The sequence below is a fragment of the Odocoileus virginianus genome, chromosome 17 (genome assembly GCF_023699985.2).
Source record: "Odocoileus virginianus isolate 20LAN1187 ecotype Illinois chromosome 17, Ovbor_1.2, whole genome shotgun sequence".
In the NCBI taxonomy this organism is placed as follows: Eukaryota; Metazoa; Chordata; class Mammalia; order Artiodactyla; family Cervidae; genus Odocoileus; species Odocoileus virginianus.
This window is the reverse complement of record NC_069690.1, coordinates 9159434-9182398: the sequence shown is the minus strand read 5'-3', so window position 1 is coordinate 9182398 and position 22965 is coordinate 9159434. Positions and strand designations below refer to the sequence as shown.

General features: G+C 37.6%; 1 protein-coding gene across 4 annotated transcripts in view; it reads left to right on the top strand.

Moving 5' to 3' along the window:
- TRIM37 (tripartite motif containing 37) overlaps positions 1-22965 on the top strand; it is a 171726-nt gene that overhangs the window by 15353 nt on the left and 133408 nt on the right. For all 4 annotated transcript variants that reach the window (XM_070478548.1, XM_070478547.1, XM_070478550.1 and 1 more), the window contains exons 8-11: positions 497-564; positions 11951-12075; positions 17866-17916; positions 18942-19023. In XM_070478548.1, coding sequence (XP_070334649.1) covers positions 497-564; positions 11951-12075; positions 17866-17916; positions 18942-19023 — 326 coding nt within the window. The remainder of the gene's footprint in view (positions 1-496; positions 565-11950; positions 12076-17865; positions 17917-18941; positions 19024-22965) is intronic.

Here is a 22965-nt window from a genome sequence, read left to right as displayed (position 1 = left end):
AGCTTCTTTGAGACTGCTTTCCTCTCTGGGCATTCTTTTTCATAGGTTCCTTTTTATTCAAAGAACATACCTCTTGCTGACAGTTCGTATACAAAATGGTCCACTAACTACATTCTTCTTTTTAGGCCGCTGTTAAATTTGGGGGGAGGAATTATTTCAGAATGTTGATTGATTAAATACTTTGGTACATCTTTATATTCCTTAAGAAGCAGTAACATTAATTTCATCACAGAGTATGTTGTCATTATATGTTTCTTAGAAGGATTTAATAGAATTACATTGCATTTTGTCTGTTATTGTAGTTAGTGTTGGTTCTGAAATCCTCTTGTCAAAGCTACTATAATTACAATTCTGGGAAGTTTTTTAAGATAGCTGTAATGAAGAAGTTTTGCTTACTTGAGATTGATTTCTTATTATCGAATATGTTCAATGAAAGTTAATTTCATTTTCAAACCAATAACGAGCCTGAATGTTCGTCTTTGCTGTCTTTAAATAGGTCAGAAGACATCTCTGACTCAAGAAACAGAACTACTGGAATCCTTAGTTCAGGAAGTAGAGCATCAGGTAATGGAATATTAAATGACATGAGATAAAGTCTTTATCCTTTTTTTGTTCATATACTTGAAAAGTTTTTTGGTTTTGTTGTTTTTTTGACAGTTTATATAAGGTCAAAGATCTCTGGATCTGTGTGCTGTACTAGGGATTTTTATGAAATAGGAATCAGCTGATTCAGTTTCTCCATCATGTTTGGGAACTAGGTAAAGATTTTTTTTTTTAATATTTATTTGTTGGTTGTGTTGAGTCTTAGTTGCATCATGTGGGATCTGGTCACACAGATTCTCTAGATGTGGTGTGCAGAGTCAGTAGTTAGAGCCGAGAGGCTTGGTTACTCTGTAGCATGTGGGATCTTAGTTCCTAAGACAGGAATCAAACCTGTGTCCCCTGCACTGCAAGGCAGATTGTTAACCACTGCACCACCAGGGAAGTCCCAGAAAAATAAGATTTATTTTGTTTTTGCAAAAATGTAATTATTTTTATGGAGAATAGCTAATGGGAATCTAAATCTGTAGATTAAAATCTTCTGACATTGTGACTTCAAGATACAATATTATTAAAAAAAAAGATGCAATATTATTGCCAATTACTAACATGTAGTGATCCTTAGGATAAAATTAGCATTTTTATTTATGAAGAAAATTTCTATTACATACCAAATAAATAGCAGGTGTTGTTTTAGATGCTTAGAACACAGCAGTGGACAAAATGGAAAAAAAAAAAATCTGTCCTCAAAGACTTTATGATTTTAGATTCAGGGTAGGTGGGGATAAAGTCTATAGTGAATGAATAAATATGAATAAAATGTATAGATATTTGATATATGTCTTGAATTTGGTTTTTGAGATTCTCTAATTCATATGATACACAGCTGTCTCATGCAATTGTTCTCTTAATTATCATCCTGGGGATTCCCTTCATTTCTTTTTTAGGTTAAACCCTGTGTTCCCTGATTTCTATGGCTTCCTGCTGTTGATTTACACATTTGTTTTGGAATCACACTTCCTCTGGCTTTTATGAAAGAGTAATCAGAGACTACATATCTGAAAATACATTTATTCAGTCTTTACACTTGGTTGACTGTTTGATAGAATTCAGTACATAAATATTTATTTATATATTCTTGTTTCTCTCTTCAGTGTTTCATGCTGCTTTGTTTGCTGAATCTTACTTTACTGAGCAGGGGTTGAACCTGTTCTGTTGGCAGTGAAAGCATGGTGTCTTAACCACTGTAACTGCTGGCCTGCCAGGGGATTCCCCAGTATTCCCATTCTTAATTGTGCATGTTGTTTTAGAGAACAGAGATTTTCCCCTCCAGAGAATAGTCAAGCAACCTTCTGCTGGAATGATGGGACAAATTTTTTAAGCCAGCTGTAGTGGCGTAGGGGTGGGATCTGGGGATCTGTGCACTTTTTTTTTTTTTCATTTAACAGTGTTGTTGAAGGATAATTGACCAAACAAATGAGCTACATGTATTTAAAGTGTACAATTGGATAAGTTTTGACAAATGTATACCCCTGTGAAACCATTACCACAGTCATGGTAGTAACTTTATTCCTCCAAAATTCCTTATACCTCTTTATAAACTCTGGTTCTGCTTCTTCCAACACTTCCCTCTCCAGGCAACCCGTAATCTGCTTTCTGTCATAGATAAATTTGCCTTTTCTAGTGTTTAATATAGTTGGAATCTGACCTGGGTTCCATCGCTGGGTTGGGAACATCCCCTGGAGGAGGGCATGGTAACCCATTCCAGTGTTCTTGCCCAGAGAATCTCATGGACTGAGGAGCCTGGCAGGCTGCAGTCCATGGGGCCACAAAGGATTGGACACGACTGAGTGACTAAGCACCGCACACACGTTTTATGTTTGATCTCTTTTACTCAGCAGAATTATTTTACAGTTCATTCATGTATGGATAGTTCTTTCCTTTTTAATTGCTGAGTAGTGTTCCATTGTATGTATATGCCACAGTTTGTTTTTCCATTCAGCTATTTACGGTCATTTCGTTTGCTTCTTTTTTTTTTTTTTGGATTGGCATATAGCCAGTTAACAGTGTTGTGATAGTTTCAGGTGAACATTAAAGAGATTCAGCCAAAGATACACGTGTATCCATTCTCCTTGGTTTGCTTTCTGGTTTTGACTTTTACAAATCAAGTGGCAATAAACATTCATTTACAAATCGACATGACATATATTTCCTTTTCTCTTGTGTCCGCCTAAGATAGAGTGGAAAATACATGATTCAGTTTTTAATAAATGCCATCTCTTTTCCTAAAGAGATTGTATCACTTTTATTTCTGTCAGTAGTCTTTGAGAGTATTAGTTAATTCACATTCTTGTTAACATGTGATATAGTCAGTCTTTAATTTGAGGTGTTCTCATAGAAGTGTAATAATATTTCATTATGGTTTTATTAGGTTGGGGCAAAAGTAATTGCAGTTTCAGACCGTGATTTTTAAATCATTATAACTAGGCTCAACCACATTTTTATTAATTAAAATAGAAGCCATTACAATCAACACATTTTTGCTAACAAGAAATAAGTTTGTTTATTCCTATAGTGTAAAAATCTGTACTTCAACAAACTCTTGAAAAGCATTTTCTGCCTCCTGTTGGTTGAGGATGCATTTTCTGTGCAAAAACTTGTCAAGATGTTTGAAGAAGTGGTAGTTGGTTGGCAAGAGGTTAGGTGAATATGGTGGATGAGGCAAAACTTCATAGCCCAGTTCATTCAACTTTTGAAGTGTTGGTTGCATGACCTGCAGTCATGCGTTGTCCTGGAAAAGAATTGGACCCATTCAGTTAACCAGTGCCGGCTATAGTCATTGCAGTTTTTGGTGCATCTCATCAGATTGCTGAGTATACTTCTTAGATATACTGGTTTTGTTGGGATTCAGAAAGCTGTAGTGAATCAGACCAGGAGCAGACCACCAAACAGTGACCATGATCTCATTTTGGTGCAAATTTGATTTTGAAAAGTCCCTTGGAGCTTCTCGATCCACCCACTGAGCTGGTCATTGCCAGTTGTATAAAATCTACTTTTTGTTGCACATCGCAGTCTGAGAAATGGTTCATTGTTACATAGAATAAGAGAAGACGACACTTCAAAAACAACCATTATTTTGATTTAAGGTCAGTTCATGAGGCACCCACTTACCAAGCTTTTTCACCTTTCCAATTTGCTTCAAATGCCAAATGATTGTAGAATAGTAAACGTTGAATTCTTTAGCAACTTCTCATGTAGTTGTAAGAAGAGCAGCTTTGATGATTGCTCTCAATTGATTGTTGTCACCTTCCAGTGGCCGGCCACTATGATCCTCATCTTCAAAGCTCTCGTCTCCTTTGCAAAACTTCTTGAACCACTGCTGCTCAGTACATTTCTTAGCAGTTCCTGGGCCAAATGCAATGTTGATTTTACAAGTTGTCTGGTGCTTTATGACACGACTCATTTTGAACTCGAATAAAAAAATCACTCAAATTTGCTTTTTGTCTGACATCATTTCTGTAGTCTAAAATAAATATAAAATAAACTGCAATAAGTCATTAGCAAAAAAAAAAAAGAATAAAGTGAGAAATGAGCATTAAAGTGATGTGTAGCATAATGACATTTATTTAAGAATGAATGTATTCTAATATCAGATGATAAAGTTTAACAATACAAAACCGCAATTACTTTTGCAACAACCTAATTTACATTTGCCTTGTGACTAATGATGCTAAGGATCCTTTCTTGAATTCATGTGTCATCCATGTATCTTCTTTGTTGAGGTATCTGTTCAGATCTTTTTGTTATTCAGATCTTTTGGCCATCATTTTATAGCCTTGTTTGTTTTCTTACTGAGTTTTGAGAGCTCTTTGTGTAGAAAACTGGATATAAATTCTTTATTAGGTGCTTTGCAAAGATTTCCTTCAAGTCTATGGCTGTCTTTTCACTCTCTTAGAAGTGTCTTTTGAAAGGAAGTTTTAAATTTTAATGAAATGTAATTTATCAGTTTGTTCTTCTGCTGTCATAGCTAAGAAATCTTTACTTAACCTAAATCACAAATATTTTCTACTATGTTTTTTTCCAGAAGTTTTCTAGTTTTAGGCTTTATATTTAGGACTATGATCCATTTTGATCTATTTTTGGTGTATGAGGTATGGATCCAAGGTAGTCTTTTTGTTTTAATTTATATATATATGTGACTGTCCAGTTATTCTCACACCATCTGTTGAAGGCCAGACTTTCTTCACTGAATTGCCTTTGCATCTTTTTCAAAAATTAGTCCATATATATGTTGCCTACTGATTTGTTTTATGCCACTACTGCACTGGTTTGATTACTGTTGCTTTTTATAATAAAATCAACCCTGAATATTCTTTGGAAGGACTGGTGCTGAAGCTGAAGCTCCAATATTTTGGCCAGCTGCTGTGAAGTGTCAACTCATTGAAAGAGACCCTGATGCTGGGAAAGATTGTGAGTGGAAGGAGAAAAAGGTGACAGGATGAGATGGTTGGATGGTATCCCTGACTTGATGGAGTTGAGTTTGAGCAAACTCTGGGAGATAGTGAGAAACAGGGAAGCCTGGTGTGCTAACAGTCCATGGGCTTGCAGGGTCAGATATGACTTAGTGACTGAACCACGACGAAAAGTGTTAACTCTCTAACTTTGCTCTTCCCTTTTTTAGAAATTTTTTTTTTAACCTTCATATGAACTTTAGATTCAACCTTACAAAGAGATTAACATTTCCACTGAAAAAAAAATTTTTTTCTTTAACATTAATTTTTTTTAGCTGCTCTGAGTCATAGTTGTGGCAGGTGTGCTCAGTAGTTGTGGTGTGCAGGCTTATGGCATGTGGGACCCTAGTTCCCTGACGAAGGTTAGAACTTGAGCCACCATTATTGGCAGGCAGATTCTTAACCCCTGGACGACCAGGAAGTCCCATGTTTTGGGGTTTGGTTGGAATTACATTGGATCTATATAGCAACTTGGGGAGATGTGACATTTTAACAATACTGAGTCTTGCATGAAGAAGAGTCCATTTATTTCAGCAGTGTTTTGTAACTTTTCTGGGCACAAGATTTTTACATCATTTGTCAGATTTATTTGGTCTTTCAGAATTTTTGATATTATGATAAAGGATGAGTTTTTCCCCCCATTATTTATTGTTTTGGGGATATAGTGGCTGTATAGTGTTATGTTAGATTCTGTTGTACAGTGAGGTGAGTCCACTGTACATACACACATATATCCCTTCCCTCTTGCACCTCCCTCCTGTCTAGGTCACCACAAAGCATGGAGCAGAGCTCCTTGTGCTGTATGCACCGGGTTCCCAGCTGTTACACAGACACGTGTATCAATCCTAGTCTCCTGCCTCACGTCCCTACCTCTGTGCTCATACATCTGTTCTCTGTGTCTGTCTCTCTGTTCTTGCCCGCATATAGGTCCACCGTTTCTTTAGATTCCACACATGCGGTGATACCTCTTGTGGTTTTCAGTTTGCATTTCTCTAATAATTACTGATGTTGAGGATTTTTTCTCATGCCTCTTGGCCGCCACCAATGTCTTCTTTGGAGAAATGGCTGTTTAGGTCTTGTACAAGCTTTTTGATTGGGTTGTTTGTTCTTTTAATATTGAGCTCCACAAGCTGTTTGTATATGTTGGAGATGGGTGGGTTTTAAATTATGTACTCTTCAGTGTTTCGGAAGAAGTTGTGTAGAACTGGTAATGTTTCTTTCTTAGATGTTTGCTAGAATACACCAGTGAAGCCATCTGAATCTTTTCTTTGTGGAAACAAAGAAAACAGGAAGTTTTCCATTTCTTTATAGATATAAGGCAGTTTTTCTGACTTCCCCAGCAGTCCAGTGTTTAAGACCCCCATTCTTCCACTTCAGAGGGTGCAAATTCGATCCCTGGTTGGGAAACTAAGATCATGCATTCCTCACATTATGGCCCCCCCAAAAATAGGGCACTTCATGTTGCCGCCTTCTTGAATGAGCTTTCATAGTTTATGTCTTTCAGGGAATTATTCCCTTTCATTTGAATTTGCTGAATTTTTTGGCATAAAATTAATAATAGTCCCTTATTATGCTTTTAACATTTTAGAATGCAGTGGTCTTATTTCTCTTCTTCCTGGTACTGGTAATTTGTGTCTTCTTTCTTTTCTCCCTGATCAGTCTGACTAGAGGATATTGAATTTTGTTGATCTTTTCAACAAAGTATTGGTTTTGTTTTTTCTCTGTTATTTTTCTGCTTTAAATTCTGTTGATTTTTATCTTGATCTAATTATTATCTTTCTTTTGCTTCAGTTCAGTTCAGTTCAGTTGCTCAGTCGTGTCTGACTCTTGGCGACCCCGTGGGCTGCAGTACACCAGGCCTCCCTGTCCATCACCAACTCCCAGAGTTTCCTCAAACTCATGTCCATCGAGTTGGTGATGCCATCCAACCATCTCATCCTCTGTCATCCCCCTTCTCCTCCTGCCTTCAATCTTTCCCAGCATCAGGGTCTTTTCAAATGAGACAGTTCTTTGCATTAGGTGGCCAGAGTATTGGAGTTTCAGCTTCATCATCAATCCTTCCAATGAACATTCAGAACTGATTTCCTTTAGGATGGACTGGCTGGATCTCTTTGCAGTCCAAGGGACTCTCAAGAGTCTTCTCCAACACCACAGTTCAAAAGCATCAATTCCTTGGTGCTCAGCTTTCTTTGTAGTCCAACTCTCACATCCATACATGACTACTGGAAAAACCATAGCCTTGAGTAGACCTTTGTTGCAAAGTAACGTCTACTTTTCAATATGCTGACTAGGTTGGTCATAACTTCTCTTCCAAGGAGTAAGCGTCTTTTTATTTCATGGCTGCAGGTACCATCTCCATTGATTTTGGAGCTCACCAAAATAAAGTCTGCCACTGTTTCCACCATTTCTCCATCTGTTTGCCATGAAGTGATGCAACTGGATGCCATGATCTTTGTTTCCTCAGTGTTGAGCTTTAAGCCAACTTTTTCACTCTCCTCTTTCACTTTCATCAAGAGGCTCTTTAATTCTTCTTCACTTTCTGCCATAAGGGTGGTGTCATCTGCATATCTGAGGTTATTGATATTCCTCCCAGCAATCTTGATTCCAGCCTGTGCTTCATCCACCCCAGCATTTCTCATGATGTACTCTGCATATAAGTTAAATAAGCAGGGTGACAATATACAGCCTTGACTTACTCCTTTCCCGATTTGGAACCAGCCTGTTGTTTCTTGTTCATTTCTAACTGTTGCTCCCTGACCTGCATACCAATTTCTCAAGAGGCAGGTCAGGTGGTCCGGTATTCCCATCTCTTTCAGAATTTTCCACAGTTTATTGTGATCCATACAGTGAAAAACTGGCATAGTCAGTAAAGCAGAAATAGATGTTTTTCTGGAAATCTCTTGCTTTTTCTATGATCCAGCGGATGTTGGCAATTTGATCTCTGGTTCTTCTGCCTTTTTTAAAACCAGCTTGAACATCTGGATGTTCACGGTTCATGTATTGCTGAAGCCTAGCTTGGAGAATTTTGAGCATTACTTTGCTAGTGTGTGAGATGAGTGCAATTGTGCAGTAGTTTGAGCATTCTTTGGCATTGCCTTTCTTTGGGATTGGAATGAAAACTGAACTTTCCCAGTCCTGTGGCCACTGCTGAGTTTTCTAAATTTGCTGGCATATTGAGTGTAGTACTTTCACAACATCATCTTTTAGGATTTGAAATAGCTCAGCTGGAATTCCATCACCTCCACTAGCTTTCTTCGTAGTGATGCTTCCTAAGGCCCACTTGACTTCAGATTCCAGGATGTCTGGCTCTAGGTGAGTGATCACACCATCATGATTATCTAGGTCGTGAAGATCTTTTTTGTACAATTCTTCTTTGTATACATGCCACTTGTTCTTACTATCTTCTGCTTCTGTTAGGTCCATACCATTTCTGTCCTTTATTGAGCCCATCTTTGCATGAGCTGTTCCCTTGGTATCTAATTATCTTGAAGAGATCTCTAGTCTTTCCCATTCTGTTGTTTTCCTCTATTTCTTTGCACTGATCACTGAGGAAGGCTTTCTTATCTCTCCTTGCTATTCTTTGGAACTCTGCATTCAAATGGGTATATCTTTCCTTTTTCTCTTTTGCTTTTGACTTCTCTTCTTTTTACAGCTATTTGTAAGGTCTCCTCAGACAGCCATTTTGCCTTTTTGCATGTCTTTTTCTTGGGGATGGTCTTGTTCCCTGTCTCCTGTACAATGTCATGAACCTCTGTTCATAGTTCATCAGGCACTCTTATTAGATCTAGTCCCTTAAATCTATTTCTCACTTCCACTGTATAATGGTTAGGGATTTGATTTAGGTCATACCTGAATGGTCTAGTGGTTTTCACTACTTTCTTCAATTTAAATCTGAATTTGGCAATAAGGAGTTCATGATCTGAGCCACAGTCAGCTCCCGGTCTTGTTTTTGCTGACTGTGTAGAGCTTCTCCATCTTTCACTACAAAGAATCTAATCAGTCTGATTTCGGTGTTGACCATCTGGTGGTGTCCGTGTGTATGCTGCTGCCGCTGCTGCTAAGTTGCTTCACTTGTGGCCAACTCTGTGCAACCCCATAGACGGCAGCCCACCAGGATTCCCCATCCCTGGGATTCTCCAGGCAAGAGTACTGGAGTGGGGTACCATTGCCTTCTGTCCATGTGTATAGTCTTCAGGTTGATTTGCTCTTTCTCCCCTAAAATGTTAGGATTGAAGCTGGGGTTATTGATTTGAGACCTTTCTGCTTGAAGCACATTCTTACATCCTTTGTGACTTCTTTGACACATGGGTTCTACAGAAGTATGTTCCTTAGGTTCCAGTTATTTGGGGATTTTTCTGATACGCTGTAATGTCAGGTCACGCTGGTTGATACTGATGTTCAAGTGTACTATATCCTTGTGGGTTTTCTGCCCCCCCTGCTTCACCAGTTATTGAGAGGGGAGTATTCAAATTCTCAGAGGTCATCCCATAATTTGTGTATTATGGCAGTTCTATTGGTTTTTACTTCATGTATTTTGAAGCCATAGTAGTCGGGGCATAAACATCTAGGATTGTTATAGTCCCTTGATGAACTGTTTCCATTATCTCTGTGAAAGACCTGTTTGCTTTCAAATCTAGTTTATTTGATATAAAAATCATTAAAAAAAAGTCATTTAAACTTCCTTTTAACTAGTGTTTTACCATGTCTTATCTTATTCTGTCGGTTTTCTTTTAATAAATTTGTTCTTAAACATGTCTTGTAGGCAATATACAATTGGGTCTCATTTTTTAATCCTTTCTGACAATCTTTGACTTTTTACTGGGATGTTTAGTGTGCTCATTGATTTGGTACTGTTTGAATTTACTATCTTGCTGTTTTCTTGGTTCTACCTGTTCTTTGTTCCTTTGTTGGTTTCATTTTTAAATTTTTTGGTTATTTTTGGGTTCAGTATTTTTCTTTATTTTATGTATTGTCATTAGTTGATGGCATTATTGTCAGTAATAATAAATGTAAATAATGTAATAAATAATAAATGTAAAAAATGTAAATAAATGTAAATGGATTAGACTTCTTTGGTAGTCCACTTGCCAGTGAAGGGGACATGGGTTCAGTCCCTGGCCTAGGAAGATTCCACATGCCATGGTGCAACTAAGCCTGCATGCCACAGCTACTGAGCCTGTGCTATGGAGCTCAAGTGCCACAGCTACTGAAGCCTGCCCACCCTACCACCCATGCTGCATGACAAAAGAAGCAATGAGAAGCCAGTGCACTGCAGCTAGAGACTCGATCTGCTCACTGCAAGTAGAGAAGGCCCGCACACAGCAATCCAGTGTCCCAGTGCAGTCAGAAATAAATAAAATGAGAAAATGTATTTCATAACCAGTCAGCATAAGAACAATATGAAAAAACACAATTAAAGCCCAACTCTGTTGCAAACAGAAATGTCAAAATCTTAAGTACTGGCAAAGCAAAATCAGTAGGATATGTAGTAAAACAAGAAAGCAAGACTTAGTAGAGTTAATCAAAGGAATGTTGCATTATCAGAAAAGTCACTTCATTGTAACTCAAGAGACTGTAGGCTAAAACCACAAGCACATGTAAGTAAAAATGAATAGAATAATATTAATTTTAAAAATAACATTCAGTTATATTTGATCCTCATTCATTTCCAGATTATTCAGGAAACTAAGAGTAGAAGGAACTACCTTCACCTTATGAAAAATGTCTGTTTAAAGTCTGCCTTTGGAGGAAATGTCAAAGGGATACACATAGTATACATTCAATAAATATTTGAATAAAAGTTACAAATTTTGGTATTTATCATGATATCAATTATGTCATATTATTATTCTTGGTGAACTATAAGCAACTACCTGTTAAAAGACATAACCCAGTTGTGGGTTTTACGAATATCATCCATTTGGCACTTGATAGTGTATTAGTTTGCTAGGGCTTCCATAACAAAGACTAGGAGCCTTAAACAACACATGTATTTTCTCAGTGTTCTGGAGGCTGGTAGTTCAAGATTAAGATGTTGGCAGGTTTGGTTTTCCTTGAGACCTCTCTCTTTGGTGTGCAGATGGCTGCCTTCTCTTTATGTCCTCTGAAGGACTTTTTTCCAACTGTAGTTACACTCTGAGGTACTAGCGGTTGGGGCTGCAACATATGAGTTTAGGAGGGGATACAGTTCAGCCAATAGCAGGTATCTACAGAGCTGTCTCACAGCTTCATGGTTGATGTAACAAACTTAGCAAAGCAAGCAGCAGTGGGTATGATTCCAGTTTTACACAGCAGACTCATAAGCCACAGAGCTGATGTGTGGCAGCACTGGGACTTTAAACTGGTGGCTTGAGTACAAAGTTAGTAGTCTTTTAACTACCATGCTGATTTTGCTAAAGTTGAATGTCTCACTTTTTACCTTTGGTTTGACTTAATGTTTCCCAAATTGATAGAGGTTAAGACTTTTTTTTGTGTTAGGTCTTAACATTTCTCAATTCCCTGGAGTGTAATTTGAGAAATCCATGTTTGAAGGTCAATGACTTCTAGAGGTTTGTTCTTTATACATAATGGCTTCACTATACCACTCTAAAATATAAATATACATGTATAAGATATACAAATATATTGTAGTTGCTTAGAATTGGATTTATGCTAATATACAGAGAGAAAAATACATTAAAATCAAATATATTTACTGAATAACTTTCCTATTACAATGGAAATCAATCAACGTAGATCCTTTACTTATCAACTTTCAAACCCACTTTCAAAGAATCATTGTGTTTTTATTCATGTCATTTTTTTCAGTATATAACCAAAATAACTAACATTTCCTTTAAGGATCTTGGGTGTGCCAGTGGATCGTAATTTTGTTTATTCAAATTTTTTTTTCCTCACAGTTGCGGTCTTGTAGTAAGAGTGAATTGATATCTAAGAGCTCAGAGATCCTCATGATGTTTCAGCAAGTTCATCGAAAGCCTATGGCATCCTTTGTTACCACTCCTGTTCCACCAGACTTTACGAGGTACAACATTTTTTTTTTTTTTAACTTTATTTGAAAATGCACATACTTAGTTTCAAAAGAATGCTATTACTGGGGACTTGCTGGCAGTCTAGTGGTTAAGACTTCCTGCTTCCACTGCAGGGGCGTAGGTTCGATCTCTGGTTAGGGAACTAAGTTGCTGCATGCCATACAGCCAAAAAGTTAAAAGCAAAAAAAGAATGCAATTGTTGATAACTTGAACTCAGATAGTTCTCCTTGACCAATAAGATAAGTCTCCAATTCTTTGTGAATTACCAAATCAGATATAATATTTATATTCTGTTCAAGCACTGAGTATTATTAAAATAGATTTGAGTCAACTAAGAATGTTCATTAATATTCTAAGGCTAACTATTGGATAGTGTGGTTAGCTATTTTAGTTTTGAAGATACCTTTTCTGAAGTGTTCCCCCATTACCAGTGGAAGGTAACAAGTGTTGGCATAAATATGACATATAAGGAAAAGGCTCTTACAGTTCAAAGTTGGGTACATGGATCTTCTATATCAGAGCCAGCTGAAGTGTTTCTCCAAAATGCAAATTCCTAGGCTTGTTCCCTGACAGTCTGTGGAGATGATATTTAGGAAATAATCGTGAGCACCCTGAGTAATTCTGCATTAAAGTTTAGCAACCATTGATAGAGGTAAACTCTTAGGTAATACCACTTGCAGCAATTTACTCCTGGTATTACTCTTTGGTAATACCACTTGCAGCGGTTTCTCAGGCAAGCAACTCTGCTTGACTTCTTGAGTTTTAGTCTGTATCACATCTAGTGATTGTTTTGATTTCTTTTTCCTTTCTAATTGCCCAAGGAACTCAGAACCCCAATAATGTCTTCCTTTCACTGCCTGTTTTTTGGGTAATGATAGAAGGAACTGACATTGGGGTTAGGTAGGGGAGGTGGGACAGGCATTTATAAAGAGAAAACCGCCAAGAAATATTTTTTTTTGAAGTCTGATAATTAAGGAGTTTTCCCTGCGAAAAGGTCACTTTAGGGCCCTCTCCCTCTCCGATAAACCTTACTGTCTTACTGGAAAATTTGGCTTTTAACTGTTATTTTTATTAGAAACTCAATTTATGATTTACAGTATAGAAGAAGCAGGTGTTCATCTGTTGCAGAATAGATCAGCAATGAAGAGAGAGCCAAATAAGAAAGTCTAGCATTTATGGATGTTAAGTTAAGGAGGAAAGTTTAGGTGTGCAAAGCATTGGTGATTGTTTCTAAGCTAATCAGTCCCATTGGTTGATGATTTGTGATAAAGCCACAATGGAGAGTAAAAGGTCATTAAACAAGTTAATGTTATTTACGATATTAAAGATCATCTCTGTGCTCAACACTGTTGTAAGTGCTAAATAGGAGACGTGGAATAGGAAGTAATAATCTTACTGGATATATATTCCACATTAAGTGGTAGAGATTATATATTAAAATCAAATATTTGTTACTCAATTATATCAGAAATTCTAAGATGAAGTGTAGTTAGATACCGGTGTGGTTAAGATGACTTTATAGCCCGGAAAGGAATTGTGTAACAACTTGACAGATACTTAGAATTTCACTGGGCAGATGAGAATAGGATATGTGTGCATGAACAAAAATATGAGGATGTAAGAAGAGCTGCTGTATTTGGAAGTCAGCAGAGAAATCTTTTCAGCCGGAATGGCTATATTGTTTTGGGGCATTTAAGTCCTCCCTGAGCAGGGAAAATACAGTTCTCAGTCCATAAAGAGCTTTAGTTTCTGGGAGAAATGGTCAACTTGGGATGGAACACCAGTTTTTATGCAGCTGACCAGTCTGTTTTCTTAAGGGAATAATGGATACTAATGCTGTTCTTCCCTTTGTTTATTAAGTTATGATGAAGTCTCTGGTCTAAAGATTTGCAAATAAGTATTTTTCAGATTATTAGACTAGAGATGTTTTGAGGCTAACCTCTCCACATTCCATGAAGTTTCACTGATATCATCGTGAGATGATGAGACACGTCTAGTCATCATAAAGACCAGAGTAGAAGAGGTATAGAAATAAAAAGGTTTTGCATATAGGGTTATCATTACCATCTTTCTAAATTCCATATATATGTGTTAGTATGCTGTAATGTTCTTTATCTTTCTGGCTTACTTCACTCTGTATAATGGGCTCCAGTTTCATCCATCTCATTAGAACTGATTCAGATTGTTTCGAGAGAACAGCATCAAAACATGTATATTATCTATAGTGAAACAGATCACCAGCCCAGGTTGGATGCATGAGACAAGTGCTTGGGCCTGGTGCACAGGGAAGACCCAGAGGGATGGGATGGAGAGGGAGGTGGAAGGGGGGATCGGGATGGGGAATACATGTAACTCACTACAAAACCCACTACAATATTGTAAAGTAATTAACCTCCAACTAATAAAAATAAATGGAAAAAAAAAAGAAATAAAAAGGTTAAGAAGACAAACCTGTGCCTAATTTGCAGGCAGAATGGCAACACCAGTATGATTGTAGGTAACCTCTGAGTGAGTGAACATAATGTGAAAATACTAATAGTTAAAGGTGGTAGAATTGATAGAATTAGATGGCTTAGCAGTTACTATGACTTTGTATGTTTGTGTAAAGAATGCAAAAATAAGTTTTTGAGGAAGTATTTCTACCAAATTATGAAAATTTTTCAGCAAACGTTTGTAAATATTTCATCTATTCAGTGAATATTTGAATGCCAGCTATGTCCCAGGCATGTGCTATGTACAAGTAGAGGGCACAATAGAGAGTTCTTATTTCCTCAGTTATGATTTAGGGGAAAAGATAGGTGAGAAGCAGTAATAAAATAAAATGTGATCACTGTTGACAGGGGAAGTATATGTGTCCTGTTTTAATGCTTCCCTGTAGTGCTAATGTTACATGTGTCTGATAAGTTTTCAGTGAAAAACTATATGTATGTAGGAGTACATCACAGTACCCTGGGATTAATCATTGTTCTCTGTGCTCTGAATGTTTTTTTTCTCAGCATGTGAGAGCCAGACTGTACCCTCTTGGTCAGTAAGCTTTAGTGACCTATATGCTTTAACTTGTGGCTCAGGGAGTACAAAATCTGCTTGCAATGCAGGAGACCTGGCTTCAATCCCTGGGTCTGGAAGATCCCCTGGAGAAGGGAATGGCTACCCACTCCAGTGTTCTTGCCTGGAGAATTCCGTGGGCTGAGGAGGCTGGTGGGCTACAGTCCTGTGTGGTCACAAAAGTTGGGACACAACTGAGCGACTGACATGCTTTACCTTGGACTTCCCTGGTGACTGAGACAGCAAAGAATCCGCCTGCAGTGCCAGAGACCCAGATCCTGTCCCTAGGTTGGGAAGATCTTCTGGAGAAGGGTGTGGCTACCCACTCCAGTACTCTTACCTGGAGAATCCCATGGACAGAGGAGCCTGGTGAGCTACAGTCTGTGGAGCTGCAAAGAGTTGGATATGACTGAGCAGCTAACACTTTGAGCTTCTTGTTTTAGCTTGTAAGCTCTCTGCCTCTCATGGTTGCAAGTTAACCTTGTCATCTCCATCGTCTGTTATTTTGTGTTTTGCAGAGCCCTTTGGCTATTAATGACTGATTAAAAATATGACAGCGTTAGTCTGGCCTGAGAATAAAACAATAATAACAGAAATGAAGGAACTGTATCACAGTGGATATTAAGGACATGGTGGAAGAAACAGTATGATCAGCAGGCAACTAGGAATTGGTTGAAGTCTGTAGACATTATAAAGGATGTTTAGTGGGAGAACTGAAGAATATTTGTGTGATCAGAAGTTGCACAAAATTACAGCCAAAAACATATTATTAATATAGTTAGTAGTTAGTGTTAGTTGCTCAGTAAGGATTAACTAGACAAAAGAATCTAGGAATGAGGATTGAGTCTTCTAACCTAGGAGAACAACTGCCTAGGGCTATGGTTAGGTGTGCTTAACAATAGGATGCTAGCTATACAGTTAATAGTTTCCAGGCAAACTATATCTTATATCCACTTATGAAAAAGATGTGAGCTGTTTAGCTATACATACTTGTCATAAACTAAAGCCTGGCGGGCTACAGTCCAGTGTTGCAAAGAGTCAGACATGACTGAAGTGACTGAGCAAGCAAAGTAATTAGCAGGAAAATGGACTGTCCCTTTGCCTATCTCCTGTAAATGTGGTTTAGTTCTCTTTGGAGAAGACTGTATGGAACTAAACTTCCCTAGGTAACCTTGCCTTGCCAAGAAACTGTTAATTTCATCATCTTGCTTGACCCCTATGTGATTATGTATTCTTATAACATTATATACTGTAGAAGGGAATGGCAAACCACTTCAGTATTCTTGCCTTGAGAACCCCATGAACAGTATGAAAAGGCAAAAAGACAGGACCCTGAAAGATGGACTCTCCAGGTCAGTAGGTGCCCAATATGCTACTGGAGATCAGTGGAGAGATAACCCCAGAAAGAATGAAGAGACAGAGCCAAAGCAAAAACAACACCCAGTTGTGGATGTGACTAGTGATGAAAGCCAAGTCCAGTGCTTTAAAGAGCAATATTGTATAGGAACCTGGAATGTCAGGTCCACAAATCAAGGCAAATTGAAAATGGTCAAACAGGAGATGGCAAGAGTGAACACCGACCTTTTAGGACTCAGAGACCTAAAATGGACTGGAATGAGTGAATTTAACTCATATGCAGCTGTGAAATTAAAAGACGCTCCTTGGAAGAAAAGGTATGACCAACTTAGACAGCATATTAAAAAGCAGAGACATTACTTTGCAAAGGTCTGTCTAGTCAAAGCTATGTTTTTTCCAGTAGTCATGTATGGATGTGAGAGTCGGACTATAAAGAAAGCTGAGCGCAGAAGAATTGATGCTGTTGAGCTGTGGTGTTGGAGAAGACTCTTGAGAGTCCCTTGGACTGCAAGGAGATCAAACCAGTCCATCCTAAAGGATATTAGTCCTGAATATTCTTTGGAAGGACTGATGCTGAAGCTGAAACTCCAATACTTTGGTCACCTGATGCAAAGAACTGACTCATTTGAAAAGACCCTGATGCTGAGAAAGATTGAAGGTGGTAGGAGAAGGGGATGACAGAAAATGAGATGGTTAGATGGCATCACTGACTCAATGGACATGAGTTTGAGTAAACTCTGAGAGTTGGTGATGGACAGGGAGGTCTGGTGTGCTGCTGTCCATGGGGTTGCAAAGAGTCAGACACAACTGAGCAACTGAACTGAACTGATAACGTTATATAGATTTATTTTCTAATAAATAATATCAAAGTATTTAGAGTCTGTCAGTATTCCTCATAATTTGTTCTGAAGGAGGAAGTTTGGGGATTTAGTATAAAATCGTTTCCTTGCTTCTCTTTGATTTTTTAAAACCTATTTATATGTTTCATACTTCAGGTTCCCAGCCTAAGCACCGATTTTTTTCTTTTCCTGTTTCCATGTATGTGTTGTGTTTAGTCGCTCAGTTGTGTCTGACTCTGCCACTCCATGGACGGTAGTCTGCCAGGCTCCTCTGTCCATGGGGATTCTCCAGGCAAGAATACTGGAGTGGGTTGCCATTTCCTTCTCCAGGGGGTCTTCCTGACCCAGGGGTTGAACCCGGGTCTCCTGCCTCTCCAGCAGGCAGATTCTATACCACTGAGCCACCTGGGAAGCTCTTCTTAAGGACTGATTTTAGATTAATAAAAATTTCAAGATATTATTGAGAGACTTGACTTTTTTAACTAGATGAAATGTTCAACTTTAATAAGCCAAATAATTTATTTGGTTTTTGTTCTTTTTTAGTGAACTGGTACCATCTTATGATTCAGCTACTTTTGTTTTAGAGAATTTCAGGTAAGAGTTTTCGACAGCTTTAGTGTTTCTTGTGTGTGTGTTTAAGTGAGAGCCAGGAAGGTGTCATTCCTTGGTTGGATACAGACCTAATGAACTCTTGTCACTCAGTGTGTTGTCTTAGAAGAAACATGGTTCCTGTTAGGAATGGAGAGGTCATTTGTCAGAATTGTTTTGTATCTTCTGGATAGCTTGCTTCTCTAGTGTTGGAAATGGAACCCCACCCCCCACCCCCCCATTTTTTTTTTTTTTTTTAAGAAGAGAGTTCACTTAGCTTTTATTAATAAAATGAGGTGAATGGGATGACAGATTGATGAGCCCTCCTGCCCATCCTCAGAAACAAGAATGGTGGGAAGAAGTCCATTTGGGCCCATTTATCTCAGTCCTAAGTGAGACCTTGTGGATGAGAGGACATTAGTGCAAGAAATTTGTAAGTTTTGTAACTTGCATGCTAAGTCTGTTAGCTTTTACTGCTTTTTCTGTAAGATTAAAAACCAAGATCTTAAAACACAAAGATCCAAAGGGACTTGGCTTAAAGGGTATCATGGAAGTGGGGAACAAAAAATAAGAGATCTTGCCTGGGGAAGAGAAAATGCCAAGGGGTGGTAGGTAACACATCAAACTAAGGCCTGGATTTATACCACTTCCAATTTATTTTGTTTTTTCTTATGTAATAATTTTGTTGCTAAAATATAAACAGGTTTTCCCCATGTTTCTTTACCCCTTTAATGCTGAAAAACTGCTTGATGACGTGGTAGTTACATTCAAGACATATTGAGAGGTTGTTTTTTTTTTTAACCTGAAACTTAAAAGATACTGCTGAATATTTCTGTATCATTAAAATTTCTTTTATTTCAGAATGTTCGTATATACACATTCATGTAGTGGACTCTTGACTTCTTTAGTCACCTTCATTTACTGGTCTAGGACATCAAATAAGTAACATAAGTGGTTGGGTTTTGGTTTTGCCTGTTGGAACTTCACAACAGTTTTGATCTTGGGATTTGGTTGGTTTTCTTTTATTTTAGTACTTTGCGCCAGAGAGCAGATCCTGTTTACAGTCCACCTCTTCAAGTTTCAGGACTTTGTTGGAGGTTAAAAGTTTACCCAGTAAGTTTTTCATTATTTCTCATAAATTTTGAAGTTAAGATCTTTCTTTCAGGGTTCTCTCATACACTGGTTCAGTTTTTTAGTGGAGAAAGGAATTAAAGTAATGAAAATTTTATGTTTCTTTATAGGGTATATTGCTAAACTATAAAAAAATGAAGTATAAACAGTATAAACATTGGCATATTACTGAGTCTTATTTCAGTAAAAATATTTAGAAGAAAAATTTTAAGTTCTTACTTAGAAAATGATTACCAAGAAACCACATGTATGCTGATTACATTCTCTTGGTGCTTTCCAATATGTCTCTTTGACCTGTGTATTTTCTGCAGATTGGCAGGTCGGTGAAGTGATACAATGAAATGTGTGCTCGGTTCCTATAGCAGGAATATAAGCAGTAGTGTATGCTTTCATCACATTATATCTAGTTGCATCTCTTTTTGTGATATTGGTGCACATTGCATATATGTTAATTCTTTGGATGTGGCAAAATAGTGATTCTCATTTTACCTATTATTTAGTTATCAGTATTACAGTTCATATAGAAGAGGCAAGATTCTTTTTTGTTATTTAGCAATTTTCCTTATTCTCTGAAAGTTATTAATTAGATTTTTAAAAATGTTATGACCTCATATGTTTATACTTAGTCTCTTTACTATGCCTTCTGTGTCACTTTGCTCTGACCCTAATAAATCATCTACTAGTGACTATAGTAGTTAGCTTTCTTATTGTCTTCTGTGATAAGATGTTCTAGTCTTATATATTTCCTACTTGAAATTTGTCTTTTTATCCAAAAAGCCCCGATTTTGTTTAGTGGCAGAATTGTATTTCAGGATGAAACTGAGTGTGAGGGGTGCTCATTTCTACCAGGTTGGTCAATGTTTAGAGGCTTTCTTCATGAACAGAACTAGCAAATAACATAGGTAAATGTATGTGGAGGTTTGCGAAGGGGGATTAATATGTATGTATATATTTAAAAATTTATTCAATAGACTTTATCTTTTAGAGCAACTTTAGGTTTAACAGCAAAATTGAGTTTTAGGTTCAGTTGAGTTTTAGCATTTTTAGGTTCAACAGCAAAATTGAGTGGAAAATTCAGAGGTTGAGTGGAAAATACCTTCTGACCCCACACATGCACAGTCTCCCCAACCATCAACATGTCCTGTACAGAGTGGCCTGTTTGTTGCATTTGATGAATTTATACTGACACATTATCACCCAAAGTTCTTCTTCATTCTTGATGTTATACATTTATAGGTTTTGTTTGTTGTTCTTTTTTGGCTGTGTTGGTTCTTTGTTGTGGTGCATGGGTTTTCTCTAGTTGGGGGTGCAGGCTTAGTTGTACTGAAGCATGGACAGCTAAGTTGTCTCAGTTCCATGGCCAGGGATCACACCCATGACGCCTGCATTGAAAGGTGGATTCTTAACCAGTGGACCACCCTAGTGTGTTTTTTGTGTTTTGTTTTGTTTTTTTAATTGAAGGATAATTACTTTACAGAATTTTATTGTTTTCTGTTAAACCTCAACATGAATCAGCCATAGGCATATATATATATCCCCTCCCTTTTGAACCTCCCTCTCATCTCCCTCCCCATCCCATCCCTCTGGGTTTCTACAGAGCTCCTATTTGGGTTTCCTGAGATATACAGTAAATTCCTGTTGGCTATCTATTTTACATATGGTAATATAAGTGTTTCCATGTTACTCTCATCATACATCTCACCCTCTCCTCCCCTCTCCCCATGTCTGTAAGTCAATTCTCTTATGTCTATTTCTCCATTGCTTTTAATTCTTAGGTACCATTTTGTTAGATTCTGTATATATGCATTAGTATATGATATTTATCTTTCTTTCTGACTTACTTCACTCTCTATAATAATGCTCTAGATTTATCCACCTCATCAGAACTGACTCAAATGCATTCCTTTTTATGGCTGAGTAATATTCCATTGTGTTTATGTACCACAACTTCTTTATCCATTCATCTGTCAGTGGACATCTAGGTTGCTTCCATGTTCTAGCTATTTTAAATATAGCTGTAATGAACAATGGGATACATGTGTCTCTTTCAGTTTTGGTTTCCTCAGGGTATATGCCTAGGAGTGGGATTGCTGGGTCATATGGTGATTTTATTCCTAGTTTTTTAATGAATCTTCATACCATCTTCCATAGTGGCCTATCAATTTACATTCCTACCAGCAGTGCAAGAGCATTCCCTTTTCTCCACCCCTTCTCCAGCATTTATTGTTTGTAGACTTTTTGATGATGGCCATTCTGACCAGTGTGGGGTGATATCTCATTGTAGTTTTGATTTGCATTTGTCTTCAGTTCAGTCACTCAGTCGTGTCCAACTCTTTGTGACCCCATGAACTGCAGCATGCGAGGCTTTCCTGTCCATCAGCAACTTCCGGAACTTACTCAAACTCATGTGTATTGAGTTGGTGATGTTATCCAACCATCTCATCCTCTGTTGTCCCTTTTTCCTCCTGCCTTCAATCTTTCCCAGCATCAGGGAAAATTCTCTAATAATGAGCATTGTTGAGCATCTTTTTTTGTGTTTGTTAGCCCTCTGTATGTCTTCTTTGAAGAAATGTCTGTTTAGGTCTTTTTCCCACTTTTTGATTGGGTTGTTTTTCTAGCATTGAGTTGTATGAGCTGCTTGTATATTTTGGAAATTAATCCTTTGTCAGTTTCATTTGCTATTTTCTCCCATTCTGAGGGTTGTCTTTTCACCTTGCTTATAATTTCCTTTGCTGTGCAAAAGCTTTTAAGTTTAATCAGGTCCCACGAGTTTACTTTTGTTTTTATTTCTGTTACTCTAGGAGGTGGGCCATAGAGGATCTTGCTTTATGTCATCGAGTGTTCTGCCTATGTTTTCCTCTAAGAGTTTTATAGTTTCCGGTCTTAAATTTAGGTCTTTGATCCATTTTGAGTTTATCTTTGTGTATTGTGTTAGGAAGTGCTCTCATTTCATTCTTTTACATGTAGCTGTCCAGTTTTCCCAGCACCATTTATTGAAGAGGCTTTCTTTGCCCCATTGTATATTCTTGCCTCCTTTGTCAAAAAGAAGGTACCCATAGGTGCATGGGTTTATTTCTGGGCTTTCTATCTTGTTCCATTGGTCTATATTTCTGTTTTTGTGCCAGTACCATACTGTCTTGATGACTGTAGCTTTGTAGTATAGTCTGAAGTCAGGAAGTGGATTCCTCCAGCTCCATTCTTCTTTCTCAAGATGAGTTTGAATATTTGGGGTCTTTTGTGTTTCCATGTGAATTGTGACATTTTTTGTTCGAGTTCTGTGAAAAATGCCATTGGTAATTTGATAGGGATATAACTGAATCTGTAGATCGCATTTTGTAGTATAGTTATTTTCACAATATTGATTCTTCCTACCCAGGAACATGGAATATCTCTCCATCTGTTTATGTCATCTCTGATTTGTTTCATCAGTGTCTTATAATTTTCTGTGTACAGTTCTTCTATCTCCTTAGGTATGTTTATTCCTAGATACTTAATTCTTTTTCTTGCAGTGGGAAATGGGATTGATTCCTTAATTTCTCTTTCTGATTTTTCATTATTTGTATATAGAAACGCAAGTGATTTCTGTGTATTGATTTTGTATCCTGCGACTTGTGTCCTTGTTAAATTCACTGATCAGCTCTAGTAATTTTCTGATAGTATCTTTAGGATTTTCTGTGTACAGTATCATGTCCTCTGCAAACAGTGAGAGCTTCTTTTCTGATATGGATTTCTTCTATTTCTTTTTCTTCTCTGATTGCTCTAGCTAGGACTTCCAAAACTGTGTTGAATAATAGTGGTGAAAGTGGACACCCTTGTCTTGTTCCTGATCTTTGGAGGAATGCTTTCAGTTTTTCACCATTGAGAATGTTTGCTGTAGGCTTATCATATATGGCCCTTTCTATGTTGAGGTAGGTTCATTCTGTG